The following is a 19525-nucleotide window of genomic DNA, read 5'->3' on the forward strand; positions in this document are numbered from 1 at the left end:
ATAAATGCATTAATGATTTACAGCTTTCAATGCTAGCTAATCAAATTTTATTAAATATGTGCATTGACGTCAATTACAAATAAAATTACATCTATGTGTAACATTATTATAAAATATGTTTTGTGATGTCAATAGTTACCAAATCCATTGTTACCTATTGTCACGTTTATACTCTCCCACCTAAAAAGTGTGATATAATAGATGCCAATCGGATTTCTTAAAGAGAAGGTGTATGAAAATAAGCAGAGGCCATTAACTCAATTAAAACAGAATATCACAGCAGAAATGGCATCAGTATCTCAGGCTTTGTGTCAACATGTATTGAGAAATCTTCGCTCAAGATTAGAAGAGTGCCAGGAGCATAACGGATGCCATTTAGATAACATAATTTTTAGTAAATAATTTTCCAATAACTGTAGATTGAAAATAAAAACAAAACTTTCTTTAAAAGTAAAATAAAATAAAAATAAAAAATGTTCAAACTGCACTCACCCTTTCTGTATAAGGCATGATCAAAAAGTTTCTGTTCAAAGGCTGTACAGTCCAGATTTGGTATGCCAGTCATGCAAAAGCGCCATGACCATTTAGGCAAGCATCCCACTGCTTCACCAGGTTGAATATACCCCATTGGTAAAACTCCTGTTTCTGCTGCTTGAAGAAGTCCGAAACTGCCTGCTGCACTTCTATGTCCGACTGGAACTGTTGACCTTTTAAGGACTTCTTTAAGGGACCAAAGATGTGAAAATCGCATGGGGAGAGATCAGGACTGTAAGGCGGGTGCTAGTGTGTCTCCCACTTTAGTGTGCATAACTTCTGCGTTACATTTGCGGTATGGGGACGTACGTTATCATGAAGCAGAATCATTTTGCAACCCCATTTTGCAGTTTTACTGGACATTTCGCCTTAATTGCATGTCATAATCTCTCCAGCATTTTACAGTTCTGTGCTCCAGTGATGGAGACACTTGGTTCCTTGAAATCAATAAGCAATGGGCCCTGGTGATCGAAGAACAGGATAAGCATCACTTTTCCAGGGATGACTGGCTCTTGAACTTCTTGGGATGAGGAGATGAAGGATGACACCACTGCATGGTCACCACTTTCAACTCAGGTTCCTAGTGGTGGCAGCAGCTTTCGTCGCCAGCAACAATGCGCTCAAGGAACATGTTGCCTTCAACATTGAAACGCATCAGGTGCTTCAGGGAAACAGCCATCCGGTTTGTTTGGACTTTAACGCCTGGGGTGTCCACTGACTGCAGACCTTATGGTAGCCTAACTCCTGCCAGATTATATGTTGCACACTACTGAAGCTTATGTTGATCTTTAGAAAGTGCACGTATGACTATGCGATGATCCACCCTAATCGTATCATCAGCTGCCCACTTGTTATTGTCTGTATTGGATGTGGCTGCCTCCCAGGTTGACCTGCATCTTGGGTCAAATTGTGACCAGCTCTGAACTTTGTGCACCATTCCACTACGGTGGTTTTTGATAGGCATGCTTCTCCATACACATTCTTCATTCTCCGACAAATGTCTACCGATGTGTTTCCTTTGGCAGCCAAAAAAGGAATCACAGCATGTTGGTCCTGTTTGGACACGTGTGGTATTAACGTCGCCATTGTTCACGTTTCAGCATTTTCCACACACTAATCCCACACTTCGCTGTCAGTGCTTATATACCCAACATCGACGATGCGCTAATTTGCATATATGCTGCAGCCATGTCCTTAAACTTTTTGATCACCCCTTATATTTTACTTTTCTAAAAATTTTATTCATTTTTGTGAATTTTATATATTAAAATATTTTTTCTACTAATATATGAACTCTGTTCCTACATCATTCTAAATTGTTAAACATTAATAATGATTACTGAGGATGGTCAAATGGTCAGATTTGACTAAATCTTTTGTTTGTTTAATAGGGGAAAAAATGTTTGCTTCTTGTCATAAATCAGTATGCTTTTTAGTGAAAATAACTATTATTCAGATAAATGATTTATATTGGGCAATAAAAACAAAATATCATAATAGATGGTTAACCAAGGCACTGACAACACAGACATCAAGTGCTAGGGAGTGTCATATCTGAGACAATAAGACTTTCCAGAATACAAAGAGAAAATGAATAAATTAAGTACAATAAAAATTTTTTATATTTTCCAGCGAGAAAAATAGGAAAAGACTATTACAAAAGGAGTTACAAAACATTCTCTGCATCTGAAATTTGTTAGATAATATATGTAATATGTACATAGAGGGTACAATAGCATTTAATTTGCCTCAACAGCTGAATTCCTACTGGAAAATTAGATGAATACCAAACTTGGTTGAGGTTTTCCTAATAGTTCTTTCTACAGAGCTTTGAACATGTACTCTTTAATTATTATTGTTTATATTGGTGGTAACATTTCCTCTCAGCAACAACTTGTCAGGTTCATTTCTATTAATTACTTGTGGCATGCTAAACAATTTTTTGAACGGTTCTAATGGATTCATCTTTTTTTCTACATCCATTAGCACAGACATTGTTAAAGATACAAAGACTTTTATGATAAGCTGTAATATCTAATTCCTTCCTCATAATTCTTAAATTTTTCATTTCCTTCTTAATTTCTTAATTCTTTCTTTCGTAATATTCATTGAGGAACTTAGAATGTCAATATCCATTGTTTCGTTAGTCACCGTTATGCCTGACAGTCATCATTTGTGTTTCATCATACAAGATATGGATCAAAGAACATTGAAATAGGAATGAAGTTTTTTAAATATCAGTCTTACAAAATTGATACAAAAAGTTAAAGAATTTTGATTATTATTAGGCCACATTTTTTTTCTAACAGTATTGCCTAAGAATGATACTTGCTGCAGATGTAGATTGATCCTGTAATCAAATGAAATGTATTAGTATTCCAGAATTTGCTTCAATCTGAACAGTTTCATTCCAAAATTTCAAATAAATATGCAACTTTGTCTCAACATCTGTAGTTTTGTCAAAATTCAGACTAAAGCAGTAGGCCTAATGATTTTTTATTTGTTGTGCTATATTTAAGGAGGAAATCAGTATATACTATTCACTTTTGTGTAGCTAATCTCTTATAATACCAAATATCTTAAAATCCTAGAATTGATACTGACCTCAAAAAATTTCTTTAGAAACCAAAAGAATTTTCAATATTTCCTAATACAATAGTTGAGGGTATATTTTTGGGAAAAATACTCCCATATAATCAGTGGTCCCAGTTGTTCTGAGGAGAGATATTAATTTTAATGCCTGAATGTCCTGCTTTAATTATATTAGGTTGATTCAAAAGTTTCCAGACACAGACACAAGATACGAAACTTTATTGATATTAAAACATGGTCATTCCTTGAAATAAAAGCAATTGTTAGCCATCTTTTTGCAAATTGGTGGATTCCGCAGAAATACCATTTGGCCGGTTTCAATACTAAAACTTATGAACCCCATTTTCAACATCATGCACTGCATTAATTAAAGGAACGACCTTGCAGAAAATGTGTCAACGATTGGAAGAGAGAAAAATCTGATGGAGTCAGGGCTGTATGCTGGGTAAGGCAAAACGTTGATCCCCTTCAGCTCTAACTTTTCTTGAACCACTCTGGAATGGTGTACCAGAGCATTTTTGTGCTACAGCAATGTATGCTTTAGATTAAGTAGTGCTGGATAGTGAGTGTGCAGCACTTCAAACACTTTTTCTACTTGCTCAGCCTAGGGGTTGCCATCCACAGCCCAACCATTAGGAAACAGTTTCCAATGTACTGAATCATCCAAATTCCATCAACAGTTGTCTAGACCAAGGCTTGTCTACAAGGCTGGTTCTGCTTCTTCAATTCTAGGAATGCCAATCAGCTGCAGTTGTCTTCTTCATCAGGCCTGGGCCTTCAATTTTGCAAATTTTTGCTGCTGCTACCCTTGCACTGAACCCTTGTCTCCAGTAATGACAGAACATGCCTTGATGAGTTTTTTGTCAGTCATTCTTTGTAATGGAAAACAAAATTCACCAAAGGAATGAACTCAACAGCTCTATAAAATTATTGTTGTGTGCTTTGATGATGCAAATACAGCTTGTTTCCATTCAGAGAAGTTTTGCCAGTGCTAGATATCTTTTTCACAAGTGTGCTGTCAGTGTCTGGGGACTTTTGAATCACCCTGATAATTCACAAAGCAAAGGGAGATCTAAGGTGTGATCAATTTACCAGATTTTGATTATGTATTTATTTTATGATTTTTCAAAATTAATCATATTAACAAGTAATTTTGTTTATTACCAAAATTTATGTTGTACTGATTAAAATTATGATTTTGAGTAATTTTGTTAATTTTGAAACAAGATATTTTCATCTTTATCATCATCAATCATATCTCCAGGTGACCCGGAGATATGATTGATGATAAGAGTTATCATTTGTACAGTGTACTTCCTCCAGCATTTTGGAAAGGCTTGATGCAAGTGGAAAATCGAAAACACCACATAGTAGTACAATACCTAAACATTTTTTTGGTGGGAAAAAATGCAGATTATCACTAAATCATCAATAAATAACAAGGATGGCGCAACCAATAGAAAAACAATTTTTTTTCTGTATATTAGGTGAGCGCGAACTGATACGAGATCCCAACAAATTAATAATTTTGCTCTTTTTTAATGTAGGTTATGGTATAACTACAGATGGGAAAACTATCTTTGTCAATGCATCAACATGTAATATCAGCTACGAACCAGTCAATCTTCCAATCATCTTTGACATCGTTCTGCCTACGGATCAAACTAAAGAATGACATTAAATAAATTAGAATTGTAAACAATGTTTTAAAATAAATTATATACAATAAAATCTATTTAATAAATATTTAATTTATTTATAGTGGAAACTTGATTTTCCAAACTTGATGGGACCAGGGGTTATTCGGATGAAATTTCAGATAATCCAGAAACTTTGCTTGATGTACATAAAAACAAATGTGAGCATTTATTTTCATGAATAATAATTATGGTATTTTAAAGTAAACTTACTTGCATGTTAGATTTATGACCTAGTTTTGTAGCACTAAAATTGACAGATGACTTACATGAGAGTTTAGTCTCCCGTATTTTACTCTGTGGCATATACAACACTGTACTTTTTTTTAGGATCATCAAGTTTCTACTGTGTATATAATATATATATATATATAAGGTTTTGTAGAATACAAAGTTATGAATAATAAAAATTTTTTTTTCAACAAGTATGCATTTTCTTAAAAGAATAACAACTTAGTTCAACAAAAGCCCTTTTATTTTGGACATCAGATTTTAGAAATGCAAATTACATTCAAATTTATCCAGTTAAAGCACACATCAATTGCATAAAAATGTTTATCTATAAATAAAGAAAATTTAGAAATTATAAAATGCATTATTAAACATATCAGATATTTAAATTACAAAAAAGAATAAATGAGGTAACATTAAAATTTCCCTTGAAGATTGATTTTTGAATTGATTTTATCCCTGAAAGAACTAGAAATTGAGGTGTGGTTGGCAAAAAGTACTGTCAAACAGACAGCACGTTTGCAGCAATAGGTTTTCTACTTATTAATTCAAAACTTTTCACAAACTTTAAAGACTAGCATTTCAACGGAGCATGTTCAATAATAATATAGATCACATGTTACATTCTTCAAGCAATAAACTTTGCAACATGGCACAAAAGATGTATTCAACAATGTTTTGCCTTGAAAAGAAATAGGAATATGTCATCTGAATTAAAGCTATCAAAATAAAATGCTGACTGCATTATAATAAAGTTTATTTATATATTTTTAAATTACAAGGAAAAATTTTTATATTCTCGTGCATCTGACTTGCAGATGTGTATTTTTGTTGGTCTTTACAATAGCATAAATATTTTTAATGGGAAAGTGATTAATAAACTGGAACAATTTTCCTACTGAACATTGTTAATAAAGATTGTTTAGCTTTTTTTCACTTTTTCCTTTTTTTTACAAAACTTGTAATACATAACAAGTATCACATAAAATATAACTTGACAAATTTCTGTGAGCTGATTTTTTTATATCATTATATAAACAAGTATATTCCTTCTCATTTACATGGTCCATGAAACTTGCTACAATAGCCATAATGCTGCAACTTACATAGATAACCCATCAACCTCCACAACATCCACTTTTCTGCTGCTGTGGATCTTCTTCGACGACGACGACATTTCTTCGCTGATTGTTTCCACGTCCCAGACTACTCAGTCGATGTTCGTCATTACTTTCGGCAACTTCTATCATCCCTGTTAATTTAAAAAAACACATCAGTTATCAATAAAAGATTTTTATATTCAACAAAATGAAATCTTACTGGTACTAAGATCAAGAAACAGTTCTTCAATGCCTCTGTTCAATTTGGCTGATGTCAAAAAATGCTTAGCACCAACAGAAGATGCATATCTTAAAAAGAAAAAAAAAACAGACCATTTGTAAATTTTTAAAAGTATTGTTATATTAACAATAACTATATTCACAAATCATATTAATATATAAATAACTTATGATACTGTAACTAATTTATGAAGAATACTTCAAACATAACAATTCTAAAGTAAAATTCTAATAATATATATTTCATAAAGAAATTAATCTCAGCTTTCAAAAACCTACAAAAATTATTACTGTAAACTATGAAGAAAAAATATTAAATATAACTTCATAATAAATTTTGATTACAGAAGTGAGTTGCATATTCAAAAAATTTTCTTCATTAATACATGGATAATTGCAGGTTAAAGTCAATGTGAAAGCAGGTGCAGACTATGTGCAGAAAATTATGGTATATTTTTTAAACTATTGCTTGATAATTAAATACCATTCACTAAAGAATAGAATTACTAATAAAATATTTCTTGACTCATCATCCATGATCAATTTTCTGTTTAATAATTGTAAAATTAATAAATCTTTTAAGTTGTGTTAATTGTTTTTACCATTAGAAAGGAGTGTATCAAAACAGTACATTTAATTTGCAAAAAATACTTTTTTAACAAGTATTTTAAAATAAGTTTTACTCTTTCTTTTAAAGTTCTTTTAATAAAAATTATGCCAAACTGAAGGCATTATCCCTGGTTATGCAGTTTCATATTCATATTATAGACAAAGGTCTGAGATGATTCTTTATAAACTTATTTAATAAGCACAGTAATTTTTCAGTCTAATTGCTGTTTGCTTGCGTGTGATTTCCAAGAAGCTTGTCATAGTGATTATCCTTAAAATACATGATCATGACTGGCAAATGAACAAAGTTCACTTGCAAGGCAATATCTGACATCGTCAGGGCCAATGAGAGGAAATTATCAGGTAAAATAATCATCATCATCATCTCACAGTTTGGATTTTTATATGCTATAGTCCATGCAGCAAAAGAGTTAGCCTGAGCCAAAAGGATCTAAAAGTCAGATGAAAGAGATAAAAGGCAATGTGTGATTAATCTGTGAATAACATTAGAATTGAGAGTAAGTAATAAAATATTATAAAAAGATAACAGTAAAATTATGGTAATGATGATAAACATTTTAGAAAGGTAAAAAACAAAACAGCTGAAAGAGATCAGATCCACATGTCAACACCCAAGGTCCACATTTCCTTTCATCCTTTTCATTCAATAATCTTTCAGCTCAGGCTGACTCGTCTCCTCTTTCTCTGCATTGACTATAATTACTACTAAAGCACTATTGTTACATAAAATGCTTAGCAATAACTATTATTACTTTTTATAAAGTAAAAAATGAACATATCCATAAAGTCAAAATAAATTTTTAAATAAATTATTTACTTGGGACCCATGTAATTTTTTCCTTAGGCCCAGCAATGTTTCTTGACAAGTCTGGACATATAGCAAGAATGATGGATTACAAAAGGAATCCTGCACAAACCTTATGGGAAATGAGTCCTGAATCTGATATTTTGTAGTTCTAATGGTCCTGAGTAAGTCATCAAAGCATAAAATCAAAAAATGAACAGTTTTTGAGTTATCCAAGATGCAAAAACAGCATAATTCATCCACATGTGTGAGGTCCTAAATCTTTTTCATTTCAAAATATAAAATGAGACATCCCAACAGAATTCCTTTTCAACCATTATCAAGTCTTGGAGGAACATGTCTCTTGAGAGGAGTGTACTGTATCTATGATTCTCTGTTTCACTGATGAATTCATCTTGCCAAAACATGTGATACCAACAGCCAATTCTCATTACCTACTAGGCATTGCCACTTCCATTTGTCAAAGAAAAGAGTTCTGCCATTTTTAACATGTCAAAGTTAATTTATAGATTACAATATGCTGATAAAGCCATTAATAAGACTTTCCTGTTCCTATTTTGTTTAAAAAATTGTTACATATAGGAATTTTGATATGAAAAACATGGAACAATTCACAATCATACACAAACCAGATAGTCGTCGTGATTTAAATTACTATGTTTTACTTTCCTAACTGTTATAACATTAAATACTTTTCCATGTTATCATTTTCTGGTTGTTTTAATGTAACTTCCTTGACTATTATAATACTGTAATCATGTATTGTAATAATTGTTTTTGTTCACAATTAAGTTTTTACACGACAAGATTTTGGCTCTATTACTCAGTTTAATAACTGTATACTCGTTTCCGTGGAGTTGGCAAACTCTGAAACTAGACAAGATTTCCATTGGAGGAATGTGAGTTGAAAGTGCACTTAAGCAAAAAATGAAATATTTTTTAATTGCCTATACATTGAACAATGAGACAGGATAAGAAATGAAATCCATTAATTTTAAGCCAGCCCATTAGCATTGATTTAGTTTCTTAAATTCAAGTGAACTGAAAAATTATTATAAATTTAATGGTTAATGCAACCATAAGAATTAACACACTGTTGTAAAAAACTTTAAATTTGAAAGTGGTTGCCATAAAAATGAACTACTTTCATTGATGGAATGAAAGTAGTTCATTCTATCAATGATATACAGACAAATTACTATCTTATAATATAATTGAGATAAGTTAATAATAATAAGCACAGAGCCCAAATGGTTAGGAGTTGAAAGTTAAAATTTAGTACACAGTTAGAATACGTCATGAGAATGTTCAGTACACTAAGAAGGGATTTTTAAAAATTTCCTCTCCCAATGGAGAGGGTTAAGGATTACCTGAAGAACTCGGCTTCTACTGTACTATTTGAGATGTGGTGTTTTGCACTTTTGTGGGAAATTGAACATATTTTTAGACCTATTGTGGTCTGAAGACCACGTGTTCTGTTGCCTAACCGGCTTGTAACCAACCCCTTGGGTGGTTCACGGTGTAAAGAAGGGAGAGGCCCTCATAGTGTAAAAGCTTCCTGTTGTAAAAGTTAATGGGAGGAGGAGAGATATGTGGTCCAAAGATCACGTGTCCTATTGCGTGATCCTTGGGTGGGCCGCAGGGTAAAGAAAGCTTTGATGGGCCGCGTTTTTGGAAAAAAAAAAAGAGAGGGAGACCATGCACGCTCAATGGAAGAAGATGGACTTTTTCGGAAGAAAGAATGGAGAGAGGACGTGTAGACGATAGAGTTGCGAGATTGTTTTTTTGTGTGTGTGTTGTTTCTTTTGTTTCAGTGTCTGTTATAGCAAAGGGACAGAGTAGTGATTGGAAGGACTAAAATAAACTTTAAGTTCCTTGCATTGGAGTCATAGAGCGTGTGATTTATTTCTTTGAAGTTTCTTTTTGTTTTGTTCCTGCATGGGGAATACTCTAAATATCGAGTACTTCCCCACACTATCTAAAAATCCTCTAATTAGCCTCGAAAGAAGGGGAACCTAATTCTTGCACCCAGTGAAAACGGGTAAGATCGGCTATAAATCTAATAATCTTAATCTTTGCTATCGTTACTTTTTGCCAGAGCAACACCAGGCTCATCTGCTAGTATTATTATAATTCATAAATAAAAAGAAATTTTTTAAAATTGGTATAGAGCTGTAAAAATCAAGTTGTTTAAGCACATCTGAAAATAAAGACATCATTTAGGAAAAGAGAATGGTAACAGTTGAATTAGATAATTCAAAAAAAAAATCTATGAATAATTAGCACCTGTTTATCCTTTTAAAATTAAAATCCATATTATACAATTCTAAATATATTTTTAAAAATATAATTAAATTCCTAATTGCTCTCTGATATTTTTTCTATTATTATTTTTTTTATTTTTAGAGGAAACAATCCATCACTTTGTATAGGCTATTGTACAGCAAGTTAAAACATACCTTGGTTGATTACTTTATCATGAAACAAAGAATTGTTCTATTGCTTATTTCATGCTTATCTTTTAATTTTATATGAAGATATTACACATAATAAGTGTTCAGTTCCAAGTGAAATTACCCTATATTATAAGGTTTGATTAATAAATCTTCCATAACCTCCTAAATTAATTATTAAATTTAATAAGAGATGACACCTATTCCTAGGCCAAATTACTTAATATTTAATTATTAATAACAACAGTAATATAGCCCAATCTAATCTAGCAATCATTTGGCTTTAATATAACTAATCAGGTTTATAGATATTTATATTTGTATCATACATTCAATCTTATACCTACATCTATAGTAATAGTCTTCTATAATTTTAAACTAAACAAATTTTGAATACCAGCTACCAAAGGGAAAAGATTAAGAAACGGTGTGTGTGTGTGTAATCAGAAGTGACAGGATTATCAGTTTTAAGCTGGAGATAGGGGAAGTTTTGACACAATAGTATGTGTATGCAGGATGCAAAAAGAAAAACTAATTTCTGGGCAGAATTAGAGAAAATGGTAATGGAAATATCAGAGTTAGAGGTTGATCATTGGGGGGGTGAATTAAATGAACATATGGAAAGATGTAAAGGAAAGAAAAGAGGGCATGGTGGATGGAATATAGGCGAGAGAAATAGAGAGGGAGCTAGAATAGTGGAATACATTTGACTTGGCAATAGTTAACACTTACATCAAAAAGAAGGAGAATCAAGTTATAACATACAAGAGCGGGAATAGGATAAGCCAGACTGACTACTTTGTATATCACAGGAAACATCTTAATGAAATGAGGAATTGCAAGGTGATTAACAGAGAAAGTGTAGCTGCACAACATAGATTAGAAGTAGCTAATTATGTAATAATACTGGACAAAAAGATCCAGTCACATCCAGGAAAGAAAGAACAAAGGATGAAATTGAAAGAGAAAGATCTGAATAGCATGTTTAAGGAAAAAACGCTTGGAATAAAGTAACTGGAAGATGTGCAGGAATGGTAGGAGTTTAATAGTTGCATTATAAGGAAAGTTAGAGAGGAGGTATTGGAAAAATCATCAGAAAAAGAGCCACCCCATGGAAAAAAGAGGTTTGGTGATGGAATGAGGAATTGCAATCTGCAATAAAAAAACAGAAGGAAATGAAGAAAAGATGGAAAAGGTCAGGGAAGATAAATAAATACATAAGACAGCAAGCAAAACAACAAAAAGGGCTGTGGCAGTAGAAAAGGCAAAGGCAGCAGATAAGGCCTATGGGGAAAGAAAAGATGGGGATAGGCACAGCTGGTAAAAATTGTAAAAATGAGAGACAAGGCAAAGGATTTCACATCAACTAAACAGATAAAAGATGAAAATGGTAGTGTTACAAGACAGATAAAGGAAAGATGGAAGAAGTATTTTAGAAACTACCGAATGAAGAAAATCCAAGAGTTCTATGCAAGGTCGGGGAGGTAAATGAGAGTGACAGCAGATATAAGTAAAGTAGGAGATGGAAAGGACACTTAGAAAAATAAACAACAGGAAAGCAATAGGAGCTGATCAGATCTCAGCTGAGGTATGAAGAATGTTGGGTGAAGAGGATGTTGATATTGTTTGGGGATCTTATGAAAAAGCTGAGGCAACAAGAGAGGCATTACCAGATGAGTGGAGGGAAAATATTTTGATGCCAATTTGTAAAGGAAAAGATGTGCAGGAATGTGGGAATTACAGAAGAATTAAATTGATGTTGCATTCAATGAAGATCTGGGAGAGCATTGTGGAAGGAAGGTTAAGGCAACAGACAGTTATAGGTGAGGAACAGTTTGATTTCAGGCTGGAAAGAGAAATAACAGTTGCAATCTTTGCTCTAAAGCAGCTGATGGAAAGGTACACAGAACTGCATGTGGTATTTGTAGACCTGGAGAAAGCATATGACAGGGTGCCTAGACAGGAGGTTTGTAGATGTATGAAGGTAAAGGGAATACCAGAAACGTATGTAAGACTTGTATAGGACATATACAAGGGAGCAATGACAAGTAAAGAATAGTGTAGATATGACAGGGATTCACTGAGAGTTTGACTGCACCAAGGCTCAACCCTTCTGTTTCTGGTTGATTTGGTAATGATGTATTGGTGGAAGATGTGAAGAACAAGAAAGCAATAGGAGCTGATCAGATCTCAGCTGAGGTATGAAGAATGTTGGGTGAAGAGGGTGTTGATATTGTATGGGATCTTATGGAATATGCTGCAGACAGGCATCTGGTGGAGGTGACGAGTTATACACCCCCCAGGGTGAAAAGTTAACAGCTTCCAAATTTAAGTATCTTAGATCATATGCAACAAGTGATGGAGAAATGAGTGCAAAAATCCAGCATAGAGTTCAGAATGGATGGCTGAAATGGAGAAAGAAGAGTGGGGTGCTGTGATAAGAAAATATGCTGCAAAATGATAGGAAAATTATACAAAACCATGGTAAGACCTGCAATGATGTACAGTACAGTGCTGAGACATGGGCAATTACAAAAGCCCAGAAAAAGAATATGGAGACATGGAGAATGCTGAGATGGATGTGTGGTGTGATGGACAGAATTAGGAATGATTACATAAAAAGAGGAACAATCAAGGTCCTAAAAGTATATTATGATGGTTTGAACTCGTGGAAAGAAGAAATGAGGACAAGGACTATGTTGGAAGTGATATGGAGGAGGAAGCGGAGAAGACTGAAGCTGAGATGGAGAGACAAGTTGGCAGAGGATTTGGGAGAGAGGGGATGAAAGAGAGAGTAGGCCTTAGAGAAAAGTGGAGAAGACAGACTAAGATGAGATGCTAACCCCATATAAACATGGGAAAAACACAAAGATTTGTATCATACATATACATTTCTGAGCATAACCACCATTTAGAAATGTTTTTCTCAATCCATTCCCATACTGCAACTTGAACTTGGTATATAATGTAAAGTATTGACTTTTCAGCACCACCTTTAATTTTGGAAACAATCAGAAGTCTGATGATGCCAGATCTGAACTGTAAGGAGAGTACAGAATAACCTATAATATAATTTCAGGTTTAAGCATCTTTGCTGTTTCCTTACTGCAGTGTAGTTTGTATTATCATGCAAAGAAAAAAAAAACTTTCTAATCTTATTACTCCACAAATAATGTTTCTTGCCAATGCTGTAAACAATTTGCAATCCTTTTCAGATAAATTCATAAATTTCAATAGCTGTACAACTTTCCAGTGTTAAGAATTCAATCACAGATTACTGCTTTGTACAGAATGACAAAAATGTGATGTGTTTTTGTTTGAATTTCACTATTACATAACAATGCAACACAATAAACTGAGACTTCACACAGTATCAGTTCATTGTGTTGGCTACTAAATAGTGGTAATCATTTCCCTCTATGAACTTTGCAGACCTATATACAGTCAAACCTGTTTTTATGCGCTCTTTTTATGTGCGATTTTTATTTGAGCGATTTTTTTATGCGAATTTTTAATTTGTGCGGTTTTTTTTGTGCGGTATAGTTGGCGACTAGTCTCGTGCAATTCGTCATGTCTCACGTTGACTTATTATAGCTAAATGAACTTATTATAGCATAAATGAACTTATTATAGTAATATTATTGCATGAATATGCGAAAAATGAAATAATTTATTTTTTAAGTCAACAAAACACCACCTGGACAAAAATATGTAAAACAGACGATAGACCAGACGATGCAGTCAAGTGCTGACATCTGTTGTCAATAAATTCTATTTCGTACGGTTTTGAGTTATTTTCTACGTGAGACTTTTTTTATGTGGTCCCTGTTGACTGCATAAAAAAAATATTTTTTTAATTGTGTTGCGAAAACTATTTTTTACAGCCATTCGTGAAGTTTCGTGCGATTTTTTTAATGCGTTTTTTTAATGCGGTCCCTATCCCCCGCATAAAAACAGGTTTGACTGTATTACAAAACCTTATTTATGAGTCAGCTCTTATTATGGTGGTAAAATGAGTATTATCATCATCATCATCATTTAACTTAAAAATTAAATTATCTTAATTATTATTGCTATGTTTACAGAGACAGATTGTGTGAAACTTTTCACATAATGTGTGAAATTGCTGTCTGGTTGAAAAATCCATGCTACATATATGCTGCAATATCCATGCTGCAGCAAGCCAGCATGGATGTTTGCCATATAACCTAGCAGAGCACTGGAGCAAATTCATATCTTCACACAATCCAAATTATTAGTCATCCAGTCACCTTCGATTAGCTTCTGTGCATGCTACACATCACTGTTTTGTCACTTTTTTGTGAAATTCTTATCTTTATACACTGACCAATTTTGCTACCCTCAAAATCTGCCTCTCTAGGCCCAGGTCTACTGTGTCCATTTAGAATCAGACTCTAATTTAGATATGCTGCATATAATAATAAATATTGATATCACAAAATTATAATATTCAAGACTACTCATTTCTTAATTATGATAGCCAAAATAGTTTGCTTTTAACAAAACTTTTTTTTAAATCAAACTAACACACATTACTGACTCATCTAATAAGACCAATATGTTTTCTGAGTCATACTTTCAAACCTCTCAAATAAAATACAATATAAGAAACACGTGAAAAATAAAATAATTTAGTAATTCAATTTATCCAAAAAATTGCTAACTAGAATCATAAAAATAAAACATTTTTTAAGAACATGATTCATATGAATACAGTAACTTAATTTTCTAAATTTATAGATGAAAATGTCCAATTAAAATGGTTATACAGGGTGGGCCAATGAAAACGAAACAGCAGAATGTTCGTGTTAATCCAAGCAAATCGCTCAGACAGGTTGCTTTTATTCTTGAGGGGACATCTTTTGCAATAAAGTTTTTGCAATTCTGAATACAACAGACAACAAAAAATTTTAAAAACTCATTTATTTTGTATTAACTAAACAAACATTTATTTCGAAAAAAATGTTTGTTTAGTTAATATTCAGATTCGCAAAAACTTTATTGCATAAGATGTCCCCTCGAGAATAAAATCAACCTGTCCGAGCGATTTGCTTGGACGAACACGAACACTCTGCCGTTTCGTTTTCGTTGGCCCACCCTGTATATACGATGTAACTGACATTGCTAATTCTTACATATTCTTACATTATTATTTTAAAAAACAAATCTGGATAATTAAATACATTTTGTGTTTTACGAATTCCACATATTCTAAATTTTAATAATTTTAAGTTGACTCACTGTTCTGCTTCTTCTACAGTTACGACCCTCTGTTTTTCTAAATCTACTTTATTCCCGGCTATACATATACACACTCCAGTTCCTAACATTTTCTTGAGTTCTTTGACCCAATTTTTTACCTATAAATAAATGTAAATCATTGGTTAAATGTAATTAAATGAAAATCATGCATGTTTGACAGAAATTAATTTAATAGCTATTATTTTTAAAATTAGAAAAATGAAATTTTACAAAAAAATAATCCATTTATTTTACCTTCTGGAATGAATCTTCGTCTGTGATGTCATATACAAGAATAGCTCCATTGCTATCTCTATAATATATAGGGCCAAGAGCATGAAATCTTTCTTGGCCAGCAGTATCCTAAAAATTAATTTATATGCATGAAGTTTATTTCGTAATTTTCTAATTTTACTTACTAAATTTGCACATGTTAATAAACGATTCAATACATACCCATATGGCTAAATCAACACGCTTTCCAGCAATAGTAAGTTTCTTATTAAGAAAAGAAGCCTGGAGAAAGAAATGTAAAAATATTTTAATTTTTGAATTAAAATGTAATAATTATAGAAACTTAAAATTTAGCAAAACTGGAGATTTCCAAAATTTGCATAAAAAATTAAACATGTATGAGAGACAGAATGCTGGGTATAATCTCAAAGAGGAGTTGATTATTCATTTCATAGAAAATATACCTTATTTACTTGCAGTTAAGACAAGGTTTTTATTCATTTATCACAGCTTCAAATTCCTAGGTCATCCTATACGCACGAACAAAGTTCTTTGCGTTTTTGCATTAATTTTTGTGAACAGTGTATTCACATTTTTTACTGGATGCTCACCCTCTGGTGATTAAGAACATAAGTATTTTATCTGGATCATTTGAATTGTTCTTGTGTGTTATCAGGGATAAAGATGAATAGCAATAGAAAAAGCAAAGTTTTTGAATTGAATTCCAGATTGAAATTCCACAATCACACAGGAGCCCAATATAAGTTTTAATCCTTTCCCATGTGAAAACAATGATTATTTGGAAATCAGAATTCAGAGAAACTCTTAAGTGTAATCAACAGAGAGTGGATTTGACTTAAGAATTGGCAATAAAAGGTTCCCAATTGTCCAGCTTTACATGAAAAAATTTTGTTGTTGATTTTACAAGATTTTTCCTTAAAGTTTAAAATGTCAGTAATTTTTGCAGAACAATGTGTGCATTTACGTTCATTTGATATTTTACTTGTGATTAAACGAAATAAAATTAGAATTGTATTAATAAATTTAATTTTCTTTATTTTGATCTTTAAAGTCACACCTCGTCCTAAATGCGAGATTGTCTTATATTCGAGTAAATACAGTATATATTTTTTCATTTAATCATTAAATGAAATGTATCTTTTTATTGCTGATTGGGAGAATATATTTACTGGTGAAAATGCTAAGTTCTACAAATATCAAACCTTATCATCATCGAATAAATTACAACTAATCACAAAAATGTGATGTAAGAATTATAATTATGTAAACAATTCTTTTTATACACACTATATTTTATAATAAAAATAAATTATATATAAATTCATTATTTGTTTCTATAACTATGAAATTTACAATACAATTCTACTGAATTCTATTCTAAACCAGAAGTTAGAGTGAAGTAATTACATTTATAAATGTATTAACTTAAATTAATTTTAAACAATAACAAATTTATTTTTTTGTTTTAAGGATTCATGTGTGAAGATTTACACATAACATCTAAAATAATTTTTAAAAAATCATTTAGTTCATTACATAGAACCATTCACTTAATGTAAACTATAAAGTAAATAATACATAAACGAAACCATTGATTAAATATCTAATTTTATATTTCGAGTTTAAATAAGTTACTAGTAACATTCATGCAAAACCAATAAATTTATTGCTGTAATAGTTAACAATGTTTATTGGAATTTTGAGAAGTATAATATAATATAGCAATATGCAGGTGTGCATTAATTTCTTTGTCTAAAAAAGTAAAATATATTTTACTGTACAGTACATCATAATAATTATTATACTTTTTAAATTTGTGCTTTGCTATATAAATGGATATAACCAAGATTTAAATTATTCTATCTGCAATAATTCCACAGGTTAATAAATTACAGTAATATATATTTTGGGAGTTTTTATAAATACAATAAAAGATTTAGATTCTTTCAAATAAACAATTTTTAATATAATCAAATAATGGCAAGTTTATAAATAAAACTGGTAAAATCAATTTTTTTATTAATATTTGTCTTGGACTTTATCTTTGCTTTTTCCCATGTTTATAAAGGGTTGGTATTTCCTTCATAATGTGATTCCTCCTTTCTTCTCTCTTTAGTCTCCTCTGATTCAGGTCTTCCTCCACCTTATCTTTCCAACGCAGCCTTGGTCTTCCACTCACTATCAGTTTACAGATCTTCTTTCCAACATAATCCTGGCTTCTACGCTCTATGTGGCCAAACCACCTCAACTTGAAATCTTGCATCTTCCTGTTCAGGGGACCCACCTTAACAGAGCCTCTAATAAAATCATTCCTCATTCTATCCTTCCTTGACACTCCACACATCCATCTCAAACATTCTCATCTCTGTCATCTCCATCTTTCTCTCTTGGGTTCTCATTGTCCATATCTTTGCATTATGCAACTTGGACTTGTCTTGGACTTTATAAATATTCAAAATTAGTCAAAACAGACAATACTGGGATTTCAAAATATAAAGTGAAATCCATTCTCCTTTTTATTAGAATAAAACCAAGTGTCTATTAATGTAAATAATATTTTTCTTTTATATTTGCACACATGCACTTAAAAATCAATGAAATAGAAAAAAATTAATATTTTTGTTTTGATTTTAATTAGGGAAATTTTTTGATACATGTTTAACTGAAAAAAAAATTTAGGAGATTTGATTGATTTTAAATGTATTTATTAATAATAATAAAAAAACTAATTATTTCAAGGTAAAGAAAAATCAAATTACAAGGATATTCATATGATAAAATTCTATTATTAAAATAATAAAATGTTATCAATTTAGTTTATCAATTTCTGAAAATTTATCAATTTAAGCATTTGTTTTTTTTTTTTTTTTTTTTTTGAGAAAAAATAAATAACCTATTTCAACTGATACATTGCATATATTAAAATTACTTTTTCACTTATATTACAAAATATAATTTTATAATATTCTACAAAGTTTGATTATCAAAAATTATTACTTTTCTTTGTGTAAAATGTTTTGTTTCCGATAAGTCAAAAATTCCAGAAAATTGCATATTTAGATAAATCACAACTTCATTCCACTAGATAATTTTAATGAAAACGGAGCTATTTAGATATACACATCAGATCTAAAAATCAATTAGAATTTAAAACAGAATAAATTAAAATAAATATGTAAAGTAATGTAATGTAAGGTAATGTAAATACTTTGAGAAGTAATTGTAAATCCTGCCGTTTTTGTGCTTAGGATTCTACACATCTGTGTGACAGGAGAAATTGTAAATGAACACAAATCTTTGAGATGTAAAATAAATTGAGCAATTGTATTTTACTAAAGGAGAACATTCATTTATATACATCAGAATATGATAAAAGAAATAATTTGATACAAACTTTTTAGTCTAACACCAGAAAAATTAAGACTAACAGGGAAAGACCATAAATTGCTGTGTGCACTTCTTAATAAAATCAGTAATTATCATGTAACTATTACCAATAGATTTCAGTGCTCTTTATATGCATATAAAAGTATTTGAGTAGAAAATACAGAAGGAAAAAGCTTGAAAAGAAATACATCTGTAATTAATAAATAGTTTGCCTAGAGAAAGACTTAAAGCCAATATATATTTTCACATCTAACAAGATAAAATAAAAAAGAAGATAACATTTTGTCTCTCGTTAAAATCCTAAGTTTATAAGAGATTCTTTATGTATGTTTAAGGCAT

The 19525-nt window shown here is 31.5% G+C and overlaps 1 protein-coding gene across 1 annotated transcript in view; it reads right to left on the reverse strand.

Moving 5' to 3' along the window:
- Positions 1-5280: 5280 nt before the first annotated feature.
- The window catches only part of Rab21 (RAS oncogene family member Rab21), a 39464-nt gene continuing 25219 nt past the window's right edge, over positions 5281-19525 (reverse strand). The window contains exons 2-6 of the mRNA XM_067281235.1: positions 16001-16060; positions 15800-15907; positions 15545-15663; positions 6375-6463; positions 5281-6306 (exon numbers count right to left, since the gene is read on the reverse strand). Of these exons, the coding sequence (XP_067137336.1) occupies positions 6173-6306; positions 6375-6463; positions 15545-15663; positions 15800-15907; positions 16001-16060 (510 nt within the window). The 3' untranslated portion in view covers positions 5281-6172. The remainder of the gene's footprint in view (positions 6307-6374; positions 6464-15544; positions 15664-15799; positions 15908-16000; positions 16061-19525) is intronic.

This window comes from Centruroides vittatus, unplaced genomic scaffold, assembly GCF_030686945.1.
Source record: "Centruroides vittatus isolate TY-2023 unplaced genomic scaffold, ASM3068694v2 contig_912, whole genome shotgun sequence".
NCBI classification, from domain to species: domain Eukaryota; kingdom Metazoa; phylum Arthropoda; class Arachnida; order Scorpiones; family Buthidae; genus Centruroides; species Centruroides vittatus.